The sequence below is a fragment of the Schistocerca gregaria genome, chromosome 2 (assembly GCF_023897955.1).
Source record: "Schistocerca gregaria isolate iqSchGreg1 chromosome 2, iqSchGreg1.2, whole genome shotgun sequence".
NCBI classification, from domain to species: domain Eukaryota; kingdom Metazoa; phylum Arthropoda; class Insecta; order Orthoptera; family Acrididae; genus Schistocerca; species Schistocerca gregaria.
The window spans coordinates 929,909,522-929,926,640 of record NC_064921.1 but is presented as its reverse complement, the minus strand read 5'-3'; the positions used below and the strand labels follow the sequence as shown (position 1 = coordinate 929,926,640).

The 17,119-nt window shown below is 37.4% G+C and overlaps 1 protein-coding gene across 2 annotated transcripts in view; it reads right to left on the bottom strand.

Moving 5' to 3' along the window:
- LOC126335366 (TBC1 domain family member 20) overlaps nt 1-17,119 on the bottom strand; it is a 185,325-nt gene that overhangs the window by 66,083 nt on the left and 102,123 nt on the right. For both annotated transcript variants that reach the window (XM_049998570.1, XM_049998571.1), the window contains 4 exons: nt 15,449-15,598; nt 15,057-15,151; nt 5,551-5,744; nt 1,455-1,671 (listed from right to left, as the gene is read on the bottom strand). In XM_049998570.1, the coding sequence (XP_049854527.1) occupies nt 1,455-1,671; nt 5,551-5,744; nt 15,057-15,151; nt 15,449-15,598 (656 nt within the window). The remainder of the gene's footprint in view (nt 1-1,454; nt 1,672-5,550; nt 5,745-15,056; nt 15,152-15,448; nt 15,599-17,119) is intronic.

Genomic DNA, 17,119 nt, shown 5'->3' with positions numbered 1-17,119 from the left:
TCTTTCAGTGCTCTATTAAATCATCTTTGCAGTATCATATCTACAATTTCACATTCACCTACTACTACTTTTCTTTCTATAATATTGTGCTGAAGTTTATTCCCCTTATGTAGACCTACATATATTCCTTCCATCTTTAAGATTTCTTTTGTTTTAGTATTGACTTTCCAGCTGAGCTCTTGATATTCACACGATGCTTCTTTTTTCTCAAAAGTCTCTTAAATCTTCCTATAGGTAGCATCTATCTTTCCTCTACATATCCATGGTTCTACAGCCATTCCTGTTTAGCCATTTCACACTTCCTGTCAATTTCATGTATAGGTATCTGTATTCCTTTTTGCCAGTGTCATTTGCTGCATTTTTATATTTTCTCCATTTGTCGATTAAATTCAGTATTTTCCAATTTATCCAACATTTTCTATCAGGCTTTGTCTTTTTACCTACACAATCCTCTGCTACCTTCATTATTTCATCTGTCAACATTAATCATTCATCTCCTTTCCCTATTTCAGTCAGACATTGCCTACTGCTCCTTCTCAAACTCTCAATGATCTTTGGTTCTTTCAACTTACCCAGATATCATCTTTATTTATTTTTTTTTTTTTTTGCTGTTTCTTAAGTTTCATCACACAGTTTATAACAAATAAATTAATAAATTATGACCGTAGTCCACATCTGCCTCTGGAAATGTCTTACAGTCTTTTTTTTTTTGGGGGGGGGGGGGGCACATGACTACAACGGTCATTAGTCCCCATACTAAGTTAGGAATGCACCGTGAGGCACAAGGTTAAAACAGCAATGTAAAGGGACAACACTATAAGAGACAGACAGGCATAGGATTTAAAAAATAAAACAGCATAATCAAATGTCCTTAGACAGATTTTTCAAGTTGATGAAACGAAGAACGTGAGCAGCTGCTCCTAGGTCATCCGCTAAAATGGCATCCAGAGTACATGGCAGGCCCAGATCAAGACGCAGTGTATTAAAATCCAGACAGGACGTTAAAATGTGGCAGACCACCAGCAATTGTCCACATGTGCAGAATGGCACCAACGCAACCATCAGCAGATGACGATGGCTGAACAGGCAGTGTCCAATTCGTAACCGGGCCAAAACGACCTCCTCCCGCCGAGAAGGGCAGAGTTGGACGTCCAAGCCGTATGTTAATGGAGAGAAAATACTAAATATTTTAGTCAGATTTAATCAGTCAACTAAGAAAAGAACAAAGGATATGGTAACATTTTTCCTGCAGCTAATATTAATTGCAAAATAAGTTTTAAGTGACTCATTTCAGTGTATTACTTAGAGCAGTCTGAACAAGGATGAAGAGCAAGTTATCTTCTATTAATCCCTTTTATATTACGTTAGAGTTATTGCTTAAGGAAATGAAGAATAAATATTTACACTTTCAATTTGGAATACATAATTTTGCCTTGAAAGACATGATAGCATACCTGTGACAAAAGTGAGTGGATACTGGCCATTTCACAGTCCACTGCAAATATCTCATCTTGCCGATATACTACAATCTCTGCTGCCAGATATAATGGTGTTAGTGGTGGTGATGCAAGGAAGAAATCATACAGCCGAACCACATCTTGATATTTATTTAAATTGTGGCCATACCAAGTTAGAAACCATGGCAAGCAAAACATTGTTCCTACTTCTGACCTGAAAATAGTAAGTGAACTATAATTCAGCACTGCTCTTCTGTGTAACAATGTCGCAGTCATACAAATCAGGTAATCTGAAGCAGTGTCACCTTGAAGCAATGTTTTAATGCACTTTCTACTCATCAAGTTCAGGCAAAGTTTGCCCTAAAGAGAAAGAGAAGGAAACATTCATACAGTGCTTTTACATTGCTTAAAGAGGACACTGCCATTCAGCTGATAACTTGAGAAGATCTCAATCAACAGAGTTCACCAAGAAAGCCTGCATTCTCAAATATTACAATGGTTGACCCACTGCCCTTTTTATTCCTTATTTCTCTTTTCTTCAGTACACAAAACTTCAAACCAGTATACCAAATGCTGGTCCTGTTGAGGGGCCAATTTTATCTTTTTTGATATTAAATATGTAAATAGGCAACAAGACGACATTATAACATCCACCAGAGAGTTCCGTATCAACATTACAAAATGCTTCAGTAGCCAATATTTTCTTGCAACGTCAAACTGTGGTGAACTATACCTGGTAGTAAAAATTTAAATTAACTTCAATGAGTAAAAACTGTTACTAATCAAACTAGAGACCATTTACTGATAAACATTTTTTCCAAGTCTGATATTAAGTCACAAGTAAATTCAAGCTCTGTAATGAAGAAATTCAATGGTGTTTTCTGGAAGCTGCTTTGCTGGTGAGTCATGTTTCCACAAAAACCTGCTATTGATGTATTAAGTGATTAGTGACACATTGGAGGAGGAGGAGCTTAATGTTAATCATCATAACAATGTGGTCATTAGAAACTGAGCACAAGCTCAAATTAGAGAAGGAAAAAGAAATCAGCCGTGCCCTTTCAAAGGAACCATCCCGGCATTTGCATGAAGTGATCTAGACAAATCATGGAAAACGTAAAACTGAATGGCCTGACATGGGTTCGAACCATCATCCTCCTGAATGCCACCTTGCTCTGTGTGACATATCAAATCAGCATGGTGGATGTTAATTTGTATCACATCAAGATTAAGTCTTGGGATGAATATTTTGAAATCATTTGGTGTGAGATCCCAGTATTTCCCTACATCACTCTGAACTTGATATTCATTGGGCAAAGTATTAAACTAAATATTAAAATGATGTTTAACACTAATTTAAAAATAAAAAAGTGATTTGTGTCATAAAGAGTCCAAAACAAAAGAGAGACTAAGGGCCATGACTGTATTTTATTGCAGTTTACTGTCACTCATTTTCACAGTGAGAAAATTAGTGTGACAGCAGACTGTAATGACAGATGTAATAATTCATTTCTTGAGAGTTTCTTCTCCTTGAAATAATGTCAAGCATTCAACAACAGATTCACTGCCCTGACACAAAAACTGTATAAAATATTTTATTTGGTTAGTGAGTTACCTGTTTATTCATTCCCAGACCATCCATACAAATATTCTAAATACAAAAGTAACTCTGTCTGTTATGATTTCATGACAAAACTGCTGACCTGATTTTGATAAAATTTGGTATTAAGATAGCTTGAACACTGATGAAGAACACAGGTGACCTTAAAAAGTGTGTAGTATAACAGTCATTGATTTGTAAATTATAACACAAAATATGGAACAATAATTACTCTTTGAAAAAGCTACTAACTCTTTGACTTTTGAATTTTATCTATTTTTGAAAACACTTTTATTGTTTGATATGTTCTACATCATACAATTCAAAGTAACAAATACAATATTTATACAAACTTTTATGTATTTAATCTATACTCCCATACCAATATCAATCACAAATCCATGACATTCTAACCACTGAGCATCACACGTCTCACATAACTTCTTTGTTGTGCTCTATTTTGCAAGAACAGTTAGTGGTCATGTGATCAGGAATTCTGTTTAATGATCGCTGGTTCCCAGTTGCAATTCACAACACTTTCTTTTTTTGCTCATGTCGGGATGCGTACGTTGTCCTCATCAACATTTTATCATCATCATCATCAATGTGCAAGTCACCGCACTGGCATAAATAAAAAAAGACATGCACCAAGCAACCAGGGTTTCCCAACCAATAAAGGGACACAGAATACACATTTCATTTCACTTCACTTTACTGATATGAGAGCCATGGGTAACAGCTAGAACACAATACTTTACAATCCTCAGCATGTTTAATCCATGTAAATCCATACTTCTATACTAATATTATAAATGCGAAAGTAACTCTGTCTCTTATTTTTTCATGACTACACAGATATCCATGAAATTTGGTATGATACAGCTTGAACTCTGATGAAGAAGAAAGATTACTTTATGAAGTCTGCATTACAACATATTTATTGATTTGAAGAATATTAAGCAAATTAAGGAAAAGTATTTACTCATTGAGAAAGCTATTTAATCTACACTTTTGATATTATCATACTCGTGAAAAAAATTTTTTGTTGAAATGTCGATGTAATATTATTCAACACAATCAGCACAATGCTTATTCAATTCCCAACATGTGTAATCCACACTTCCATATTAACGCTAGAATTATTAATTGGGAAAGTACCTCACTCTGTTACCATTGAACCGATACCTATGATATTTGCTATGAAGAAAGCTTGAATCCCAAGGAAGAGCAATGGCTACTTAAAAATCTTTTCGAGTATTATTAACATTTTTAAATATTGTATATGTGATGGAGATACAACAATAAAACTGGATGGTAAGCCCAAGAGCCATATTTAAAACTGTTACTATAAGCCACACAGACTTCAAGTCTCATTTGGTGTGTACTTTTAACAGAGCTCAAGCTGTGATAGTTACTCGAATCCAACAAAGCTCAGAGCAGCCTCCTGTCTGCTTGGAACTTGGATGCAGAACATCAGATTGTCTTAAGAGCTACAGAGATGTAGTCACAAACCTGTCACATTTTACAGCTGAGTGTCCGGTGTCTCTTACAACTTCTAAGATGCTTGAAGACTCACAACGATGGTGTCATTTAAAGGTTGTATGACAGAGTCATACCTTTACTTGTAGAATGTGAAAGGCTTTTCATTAGGCTATGTTTGATTATGATATATTGAGAGACTATCTTAATCAGAAATTAGTCATGGGGGTGGATCATAAATGTAGGGAACACAACACATTAAAATGGAAGGGAGAAACGGTTGGTAGTGTTTCTCTGGAGGCAAAATGTCACATTCAGTACTAGGTGAGAAAGAGAAACCCCTAAAAATTCTACTTCTGCATGAGTGTAAAGAATTGAGGCACTTTTTGTAAATATAATTAGGAAACATAATGCATGCTTTCAGACTCCACATACAGCAAACAGAAACACATTCATTATGTACCTACATACTGGCACTGCCAAGCTTTTTCAGACACATCTCTACATCACTATACACACAGACATCTTGTAAAATTCTTAGATTACTTACAATCACTCATCATAACAAAACTACTGATATGCAAGCGAAGCACCACAGGTAACAGCTAGTCAAATTTTAAAATATTAGATTTGCTATGTTAATTACTGTATGCAGTTTTAATGAATATTAGTTCTGAAGCAGCCACCGTAGAGGTGTGTATATAAAAACATACAATGCTTCAAATATATTCCACAGATTGTAAGGGAAGTAGGAGAAGTAAGTGGAAAAGTAAAAATATTATTGTCTTTATCATTTAGTACTAATAAGGAAATCTGAACCCACTGAAAGATTTGAAAGTTAATCATAATCTTTATCAATCTACACTGGAATTTTGTAAAATTTCCATGTGATTTCATAGTATTTAGTAACTACAATAGGTGAAAATGTATACAACAAATACTCTAACAAAAAACATATGTATCAAACTGCATTCTTAACTCTGTGCATATAGATAAATTTATATAAAGCAAATGTACCTCTCCAAATAATCACATAGTGACGGGTGCAACCTCTGGATTAGAGGATATATGTAATTGAGCAAATAGGAAGTTTTTTCCATAGTTGCTGCCATACAATCTTTGAGATGAGTAGTAGAGAGCTTCTCCATTATTTTAAATGCAACAGATTCTCCCACAACAAGAAGGAATGTCACTGCAACATCATGATAACCCTGAAACAAACATATCATTGTTTATGATTATATCTCTAATATACTGCATAAATTACAATTCTTTCAGCTCATTGGAACTTCGGGATTGTAGCTGGTGCTCAATAAATTGTTCATGAAGAGAGATTTCCCTGTGTCTGAATACCTGAACATTTTTATAAGCAGTATCTGTTACACCCATCTTCCAATGAGTTTCCACAGTATTAAGTAAAAGCTATCATAAACCTCAAAGTTAGTTTGAACGAAACCTTCCTCTACTAGTGATGGTGTTGTTATGTGTGCAATTGCCTTTGCCTTACTCAAATGTGAGAACGTTTTCCATTAAACTAGTTTCAGAAGGGTGTCATGTTTACTGCGGAATCTTAACCATAGAAGAACTGGAATTTTTTATATTCATTCACAAAGTATCATCAGAAGTGAACATCAAGTTAATTTTTAAAACATCAACTACATCATTAAAACAACAACTGAAGTTTTGTCAACACTTACCTTTAGAATGTGCAATTCACAGTACTGTCAATAGAATCATTTTAATACAACACAACACTTAACTATCAGGACGACATGATCCTTCCTTTTGGAGGAAAAAGGATTAGACTGATAGAGGTTGCAATTTTGGAAGATGGGGACTCAAGTCACTCATGTCCCAGGCTGCAATGAACAGACCTATTATGAGGAATAAGGTACACAAATATGAAGGAAAAAGAGTAGGGGGTCAAAGACAGTGCATTAGCAAGCCAGATTCAGTTAAGAAATAGTAGATGACACAAAGTGAGAAGTAAAGATGGATTAGAAGAGGCAAAGAAAACAAAAAGTGCAAATAACTAATAAGAAAGACTGGGGAGCGGAGAAGGAATAGAAAAAATGTTGGATGTCATATGCATACACTTGTGTGTGTATATATATATATATCTGGGATTGGAGTGCGGGTGGGGGGGGGGGGGGGGGGGGAATGGGGAGGGAGAGGAGGGAGGATTGTGCAGGGGTTGATGACAGAAGTAGTTTAATATGGGAATGTCCCCGATCCAGTTGCTGAGGATTATCTAAAGCACAACTCAAGAGAACAGAGTGATTATCGTACAACAAGGGTGATTTCAATCACCCATCCAGACTAGTTTATTACATTCCAGAGATGGAATTTCCTTAGCAAAATCTAATTTCATCCCACCTATCTCCTGGACTTAATCTACAATAACCTAAGTAGAGCACAGTGTTTCCGTGTCTCAAAAATGTTGATGACTGCACAGGTAATGTGTAACACATTAAATCACATACAATCCACAAACAGATAAAATGGGACTGAAAAGCAGATATCTAAATACAAACCAATTTCAATATGATAAAAGTTATTTCAGAAAAAATGATCCACTTGACTGATCGATGATAGTCGTAAATATATCATGAAGGAGCAAACATATTTTATATCACAAGATATATGGTGGAGTGAACCAGAGCTAGATCATTGGTCACCATGGAGAAAAAAAAATGAGGCCTATAAAGGCAATAAAAGAGATTGAAGGACATATTTATAAGTCTAAAAATATGAAGAAAACAAGAAAAAACAACATCAGTTCAAGAAGTAATACAAAGTGAAAAATTTAATAAATAACGTTGTGAATTACGAATACTGTTCGTACTAAAGCATAATATCTGCAGTGAAGAAAGTAGCATTTGAATTTATCAATCATCAAACATATTATCTTATCAAATAATTATGAACCCTTTCAAAATATATTTGCTTGGTTGTCTGCAGACAAGCAGAAAAATTTCTTCTTACAATAATATCTAGATTTTAGGCTAGTAAACTGTGGTGAGTGAGAGAGCTTAATAGTAATATAAGCACCCACATTTACTGCAGACAGAAAATCATTTTCTTTCAGCAAAGCTGTATACAGTTTCTTGCATTTCAGTGATGCAATTTGTAAGTACACTAAACAGAAGCTAAACAGTGAAACAGCACAATAAATCTGCACCAAAAGAAAGGATAAAAAGAGAAAATATCTGCATTTCCATGTTTTGGATAAATATCTTTACTCTTTGTGGTAATTTTTTACACCTTGTTGCATGTCCTGAATTTTAAGCATAGATATAAACATTATTGGAGCACTTTTACTTTGCTACTCAGATGACTATTTTTGATTTGCAAGTCTAATAAATCATTATGCATTATTCTTACTGTTATTGTCTCTATGTATATTTTAGTAGTAATATTCTTATCAAGGATGCATGGAACTCAACATGAAATAAATTGCTTTGCCTTTTCTATATACTGAGATGAATACTTTTTTAATGTTATTTTAAATATAAATGGTAAATATCATTGACCAATACCACACAGAAAGGACTGTAAATAACATTAGCTAATCTGTGGTGTAACATGTGGATGCACGTTATAGCTGTTCTTTCAGCCAAGGTATTCCTTGACCCATTTCACATCTTATGAATTTCATTGTTTGTAAAATTGCTGCATAAAAAATTTTAGAACTGATTTTGATCTATACTGGATCATCTTCATGTCTGAAGATGGTTCAACAGAGACCAACACTAGCTGCTCAATAATAACCAAAAATCAGTTGTACTTGTACATATAATAAATTTCTCAAATATCTTACAGTTGTCAATGACCACTGACGCAAAATATTAATCATTTCACCTTCTTGTGGTTTCTCTACAACGTCCGACTACCTCACTTTCAGTTAAGTAAAACACATCAGAAAAGGGAAAAACTATGAACATCAGTTGTTAATAAATCTTAACAGTGAAGGCACAAATGATGTTAATCGGTATGGAGGAACTGGTGGAAGAGGCAGACCTAGGGCTAACATAAAAGTTAGAAATTAAAATCCAAAGACATATGAAGACTTCCAACTGGCAGGAGTAGAGAAGATAAGACTATCTGACCAGCACTGCAGCAGCCACAAATGGAATATCTTGAGAGGAGAGTGGTGTACTCTGAACTTTACACCTGTATGGATACATATCTGGTTGTACCACTGTAAACAACAAAATGCATTTTATCTGAAATTGTGCTGTTATTAGTCTGTTTTTATCCTTTCCCAGAGTGAAATTCACATTGGTGACCTGTGATAACAATGTGCAGCAAATTCAAACTCTTTAGCATTCTGTGAACCAGCTATTGCACATCAACAATGGAGCCGTCTTGAAAATACAGTGTACTGATATTTTTATGACAAGATAGTAACACTCATATGAATGTGTTCAGCACTTTACATCAACATACTCAAAGACTGTAACTGAGCATGTCAACACCACCTCACTAAGTGGTGACCTTCAGACAATCAAAACAAACACTTGGGCAGTCGGCTATGAGACACTGCGTGCAGGAGGAATTTCAAGGTCACAGCTCTGCTGGTTTCACACTCAATTTGGTGACCCACTCTGGAACTGTAGGCCAGCATGAGAGCACCCAAGTGGGAAGTGTGCTCCACAACAAGCACACCAGAATGTAACAGTATCAGTCAGGATGAATGGGCATAGGCAGAGAGCGTATACAGACAACACACAATATCCAGTTGCAGAACATGCTGTACAACAAGACGGTAATGACCTTGGTGCCTGTTTCACCACATGCATGACCTGGATTCTTCCCCCAGACACCAATTTTGAGAAACTCCACAGATGGGAACTAGCAACACAACATGTCCTTGGTTCTTACAACCCAACTGGCCTCAATTTATTTTAATTCATTTCACCTCAGCATTTATTCACAGTAACTACTACTTTCTTCATGCCAATTTAGTTTTCTACATCTTTCATTGTCTTTCTCGTCTATTTTTCACTGTCCTCCCTCCCACCTCTGTTACATGCAATGCAATTAGCTTTTCACTCTTATTAGCTCACGCATGATGTTTTAGCAGTAATCTCTGCCTTGCATATTACCTTGTATTCCACCTTTAATCTCTCTTGTCTGGTGCAGTCCCCAACAATCAAGCTTTCCTTCTCATCCAGCCCGGTAAGTTTCCCCCGACCAGGGGTTCTGGGTGACTTTTCTAAACTGTACCCCTTTCCCTAAACCTCTCCAGTCCTTTTCCTTCACCCCTCTTCCTTCCCCTTCAAGTCTTCTGCCAGAAGGAGGAGCCATTGGCTCCAAAAGCTTGTAAACATTAAATTGTGTGTGTGTGTGTGTGTGTGTGTGTGTGTGTGTGTGTGTGTGTGTGTGTGGGTGGGTGGGCGCGCGCGTGATTGCACGCACGCGTGTGTACTTAAGGGGCATGTGCAACTATTTGTTGAGGCAGATGCTTCCTCTAATTATTCTTTACATATGATTGAACTGTTTGATAAATGATTACAAATGTAATTCATTTTGTTCGGTGAAAACATTTCTGCTGGTGTGTACCTAGTGTGGTTGGGATTCATGGGTCAGTCCCCACATGATAAGAACAGGTTCTAATATTTTTTTCATTATTTTCTATTTTCATGAGTCAACACACTCTTACATACTCTGGTTTATGTCACTAATTGACTGTGTGCTATACTCCTACTTGTGACTGAGTATATTCTTCTGGTCAGTACCTGTCATCTTCAGTTTTTCGAGTCAGCTCACTCACCGTACACTTACGCTCTGATTTTTTTTTTTTCTCTTTTGAGGATTTTGAAGGTGTGACTTTATAGATGTAAACTTGTGATTTGTAATTCTAGTACCTTACATTGCCTCTGCACTTATTTCTTTAGTTTAGTGTTGTAATGTCGTATTTTGACTTTGTATCATTTGTCTTGTGACAGAATGTCTCACAGATCTAAATATCTGAATGCCATGTCCTCCTATATTTATAGATTATGGCTTGTATAATAGATATTTATCTTACTTTTCTGTAAAATGTTATGTATCAGATACTTTTATACATGTGTATTCTATCTTTAGGTACCATTTTGTACACCTTTTGGCAAACCTTATAGTAGGTCACAAAATATTGTAAACACATTGTTTCCATATTATTTGAGGGGATGTTGTAAGAGGATAATTACTTTTCCTCAACAATAGTTGTCGATACCATTACTGGTGGAAGTAACGTTGTGAGGACAGGGTATGAGCCGTGCTTGGGTAGCTCAGATGGTAGACCACTTACCTGCGAAAGGCAAAGGTCCCGAGTTCGAGTCTCGGTCCAAAACACAGTTTTAATCTGCCAGGAAGTTTCATATCAGTGCACACTCCACTGCACAGTGAGAATCTCATTCTGGATACCAGTATTATTTTTCGAATTTTGGACAGGTCAGTATTATCTCAGTTGCTTTTTTTGAAAATTTTCATATAATTTTACACACAGTATGTTATATTTCAAGTTAAAATTTATGAAAATTTATTGTTTTATAAAATGTTTTACTCTCTATGCTATAATCGTTAAGTACTAGTTCTGAATGTACAGTTTTTTGAAACATTTTAAAAAATTACGAATTATTGGCACAATTAAAATTTCTATTATTAAGCATGCAGTACCTTACTAGTTACTATGTTTATTTCTGGATTCATTCATGAAATAATATTCAAAAGTAATAATGTAACAAACTAATCGAAATTCATTTGTTAAGAAACATTGTAAGCCCTTTGGAATAAGATTATTTCTGTAGAGTGTGTGTGTCATAAGCAACCCTCTGATGTTATCAGAAGTAGTTTTGTATATTGTATGAACAATGTAATGTTGCCTTTATTAACGTAAAAAATCAGAAGACTGTATGATATACTAAAATGTGGGAAAATATATTAACCAAAAAACAAAAATTTTGCAACAACAATCTTCGAATGTATTTAGATCAATCCAACCAGAGGACCTAAAATTTGAATTTTCAGCTTCAACAATCAGACCCCTAGACAAGAAGAACTGGAGCCAACTATACGTGAAAAGCTAAGTAAATTAGAAAGTTTATTGTAATCTTTGCTCCCCTCAAATCTTCAAGAAATACTAATGTGGACAATAGATGGAAATAGGAAGGAAAGTGTAGATTACAGGTTCCGTCCTCAAAACCATGAAGTAATATACAGTAGAAAGGAAAAAAACTTTAAATACCTACACAAGCTGTTAAAAACACAGCATATAAAGCTAAATTTCTTTGAACAACTTCCAGTCCCTTCCACATTGTATTAGAAGTTAGACACAGAGACATTTTTACACCATTGTTATCCGGCTGTGTGCTCAAAAAGTTACAAGAGCATGGAAAATGGAGGAAGAAAAATCAAAAGATGATAACTACATACTGCTGGGCAGACTAAAAGAAACAATAAATTGTTTGGCCTTTGCAGACAACCTCATAACATAACCTTAAGAGAATACAAAGAAAAGACTATAACTTTTGAAGGAGGCAGATGAAAATGCAGGGCTGCAGATAACTTCTGAAAAGACATGACAAATGGGAATCAAAGTAGCTCACAAGTACACAACATCAAGAAAACAACGTTAAATACCTGAGTGACAATTCTAACTTAAAAAGTGAAAAACAGGCAATTAAAATCAGAATTGCAAAATGAAGAGTTTTTCCCATAGATGTTAATTTAAAAATGTAAAATGCAACCAACTGTAAAGAAGGCACATTAAGCTGTACACAGGCACAATTAAGAGACATTTACATAGAGCTTTTGGCAAAAGCCTTCATCAGCAAAGGAGAAACACACACCATTCACACACAAGCAAGCACGCTTCATGCACACACAAATGCCGACTCCAGCATCTCAGGCCGGCAACTATTATGTAGGATGCAATTAGCAATCAGGAGGATGGAGGACGGAGCCATCAGAGAGGAAGAGGTAAACGTCTAGGTAGGCGGCACATCGGGTTGAGGAGGGCTACAAGAAGTGGATGGGAGAAAATGTGTTGAGGTTGTGAAGGAACGAATATAGAGGGTCTTGGCCCCCAAGTCCAGGTCATGAAGATATCATTAATGAACCTGAACTAAGATAAGAGAGTGGCATTTTGGGAAGCTACAAAGGTCTACTCTGATGGTCTATAAACAGGTTGGCATAAGATGGTGCCATGCGGGTGCCCATAGCTGCGCCGCCGATTTGTTTGTAATCTTCCCTTCATATGAGAAGTGGTCACGAGTTAGGACAAAATTAGTAAGATGTACGAGAAATAAGGTTGTGTTAGGCTGTTGACTTTTCCACCAAGACCCTGGACTTTCAAAAGACCTACTCTCCTCCTCCAGATCCCTGAAATGGAAGCGCATCTTTGCCGCCGATCCCTCCAAGTGAAAGCATCCTAATTTCATCATTGAACCTTGTCTTTTCTAGTTTACACCACCGTCCAACCTCAATCCCCCCTCCCCCCCTACCTAACCACTGGCTGGTCACCTTCCAGGAATTCCTTACCTCCAACTTAACCTCACCATCCTTCCCTAGGTCCCTTTCACAGGAAACCAACCTTCAGCAAAAAGAAAAAATAGCCTTACACAACCTAAAAGCAAATTCTGACCTGATCATCCCCCCTGCAGACACAGGTTACAACACTGTTGTTATGAATCGCAATGACTACCTGGCAGAAGACCTCCATCAATAATCTGACTCGTCCACCTACAAATTCTGCAATAGTGGTCCCATCACTGCTTACGTATTTAGGCCCTTCTCAGGACCTCACCCCTGAATCCATTTCCCTCCTCGCCCTATGACATCCTGCATACCCACCATCTACATGCTCCCTGAATTCCACAAACCCAATAGTCCTGGACACACCATTATGGCTGGTTGTTGTGTCACCACTGAAAGAATCTTGGCCCTCACTGACCAACACCTCCATCCAACTGCCTATAATATAGCCTCCCATGTCAAAGACACCAACTACTTCCTTCACCAACTCTCCGCCATCCCCAACCATTTACTTCCTGGATTCCTACTTGTAACTGTTAAAATCACCTCCCTATACACCAACATCCCTCACGCCCATGGTCTTACCATTATTTAACACTACATTTCCCAACATCCTTCAGACTCCAAACCCATCACCTCATTCCTCATATGCCTTGCTAACTTTAACCTAACCCACAACTAGTAGTTCTTTGAAGGGAAGGCTTGGAAACAAATCTGCGGCACAGCTATGGGCACCCGTAAGGCACCATCCTATGTCAACTTGTTTATGAGCCTTTTAGAGGAGACTTTCCTAGGCTCCCAAGAGGCCAAACCCTAAGCCTGGTTCAGGTTCATTGATGATATCTTCATAATCTGGACTCAGGGTCAAGACACCCAATGTGTTATTTCACAACCTCAACACCACCTCTCCCAACCGCATCACCTCTCCTAAACCCAATGTGCCACCTTCCTAATTGTTGATCTGCTCTTCACTGATGGCTCCACCCTCACTTCTGGCCACATTAAACCTACCAACCACAAACAGTACCTGCGTTTCAACACCTGTCATCCCTTTCAACCAGAAACTTCCTCCCATACAGCCTGTATACGCAGTAACAAGGAATCCCCTTCTCAGTATGCTGACAGTCTTACCACACAGGCACTATTTTCCAGACCTAGTCTGCAAACAGATCTCCCATGAAATTTATGCCCTCAGACCCCCAATCCTCCCACCAATCCCAAGAACCAGCCACAGAGTAGTGTCACCTTTGTCACCCAGAATCACCCTGGACCGGAACAACTGAACCACACCATTTGCCGGGGCTTTGACTACCTATCATCATGCCATGAAATGAGGGACATCCTACCCAAGATACTTTGCACCTCCTCCTAAAGTGGTGTTACATCACCCATCCAACCTCCACAATACCTATGACAATCCCAACCCCTCACCACAAGAATTATATCCCTGTCAAAAGGCAGGTGCAAGACCTGTTCAAACGCACCCCACACCTTTCTCTCCCCCCCACCCGACACTTTCTACTCCAGTCCTGTCACAGGTTTATCCTATTCCATCATGGGCCAGGCAACCTGTGAAAGCAGCTACGCCATTTACCAGCTCTGCTGCAATCATTGCACAGCTTCTTACACTGTTATGACTACCAGCCAGCTGCCCATCAAAAAGAATGGCCACTTCCAGACTGCAGCCAAGAGCAAAGTAGACCCAATCTAATCAACTGCCACCCTGTTATAAAGTTTGCCTGAAAATTAACTTTAAAGTACTTCATAGCAACTTAAAAAGTCTCTTTGTCACAGCAAATACAAAACAGTTCAAATGTATCATTCTATCTTGGAAACAGTTTTTTATGGAGGAATGCGTTTCACTAGTTTGCAGCCATACAATAGTAGTAATACTTTCCCAACACCAATCAGGCAAACTCAGTTCTTAGCATTATATCATTCCTTTTAAATGTGAAATTTTAACTACTTCAGATCTTGCAAATACTTTTACAAATGTACCTTACCTGGTAGTACCGCAAATGAGGATATCTGATTATTACCCTCAGTATAAGCCTTGTTAACTGGTCTTGCAAAGCCACTCGCTGTTCATATGGAATACCTGTCAAATAATTATCAGTGAGATTAATGGAAGTGAATTTTTACAATATCAATAGAATGTAAACAACATGTCATTTTTCCCTGTTGAGCAAATCAAAGTAAAGTACTGAAAGCTGAAAAAGCAAGTCATGAAAAATTAGAATTACTTAGAGTCCAGTGATGGCAAAAACAAATGATAGACAATTCAAACCAAGTTACCTTCATTGCATTCAAATAAAGATATGGCCAACTGTAACGAAAGGGAAAATTGCTACTTGATATTGTGATTTCTGTAATAACACAAATGATCTGGACATACCTGGTGGAAATCTTTTGAGAGATCTATTAACATCCAGCACTACTTGCTGATATTCTGCATGACTTTCTAATTCAGCTTGGCTGGGAAGTTCAGTATCTGATGGTGCATCAATTCCGACAAGTATTGGCCAAACTTTTCTTCGAATTTCATCTATATGGAAGAAACTTATGAGTAATAAAACAGTAACTTATGTCTTAGTTTGTAGGAAACTTCTGAATATCACAAACTGATTGCAAAGGGTAATCACAAAGACCCTAAGAAACACTATTTCTTTACTAGTTTCAACACTATAGTGATGCGTACATAAGAATGCGCCAGCGTGCTACATTCTGTGCACAGACAGAAAATAACCCACAATGTCCTCAGTAAGCGCTCTGTCTCTATCTCACACCTCATGATCCAGATGTTACCTCTCCTGGTAACCGGCAACACTATGGTGACCACTACACTGGGCCACTATTTCTGCTTTAGACTCTACGCAGTAGACCTTATATGCTATGAAAACTACTGCTGTCACTTCATAACTTACTACTTGTCTTCTTTGCTTCATGCCATCCATAATGGGCACTATATTAGCTACGAAATTTCACCGCACCTAAACTAATATGAAAATGGAGTGCTAAATATTCATGCGCAGCCTGAAGAGCATTCTTCAGGCAGTGTTGCAGAATGATGCTTTTGACTGGAGCTTCATGTGGTACATTGCTCCTCCCTACATTGCTTCACCCTTCCATGCGCCTTCTTATGTGAACATCATTATGTGTGTGTGTGTGTGTGTGTGTGTGTGTGTGTGTGTGAGAGAGAGAGAGAGAGAGAGAGAGAGAGAGAGAGAACATGTATCACTTAAACAACTATTCTGCAATTATTGCCACTACATATGATGGTACGTGGCATAATGTACAGATAATGAAAGACAATAGAGTGGATACCCACACCCTTTAAAAATATTGCAAGACATGGCAAAGGTTATATGTACATGTGATGAGGTATTTGCAGTTCAGAAAGCTGAAAACAGTTGCTATAGTTTGGAGTGCTCTGGTATGACATTAACATTGGCTGAGGAGCTTAGCACCCGGAGCAGGGAGTGTTAAATAATCCAGAAGGCTCCAAATGCCCTAGCAAGCAGGCAGTGGTGAGTCTCAATGATAATGTACACACCACAGCATGCTAAAGCGTTTCTTTTTCTCTTCCAAAATTTAATCAGTAGTTCTTAATATCAAAATGTGTAGAATATTTATGCATCAGGCAATTACAAATTAATTCATGTTAGCATAATATTTCACGGGACATTATTTGTTTTTAGTATAATTGAGTTTGATGTCTTCATTATTAGCACTGGCATGTGATCTATTAAGTAACCTTTTTAATTACAGGTGGCTGAAAGTTGTAAAAAATATTACAATAATAATGCACATCACTAGAATGTAATTGCAAGACATGGAAGAGACAACAGCGACAGTCAGTGGAACATAAAATGAAAAAATTGTGAGGGCAAGCCACGGTAGGCTGGTTTTATTGGTGGAAGATAGAGTAGCTTGCAGAGTCAGTTGCAAGGATTGAGAAGAGACTGTTTCTAGTGACAAAAGGGTAAGGTGGTCTGTCTCGACGATGTGAGTAATAAAGTTTGTGACTGACAGTTGGGCAGCAAATGGCTGCATAGAGTTGAGTTCA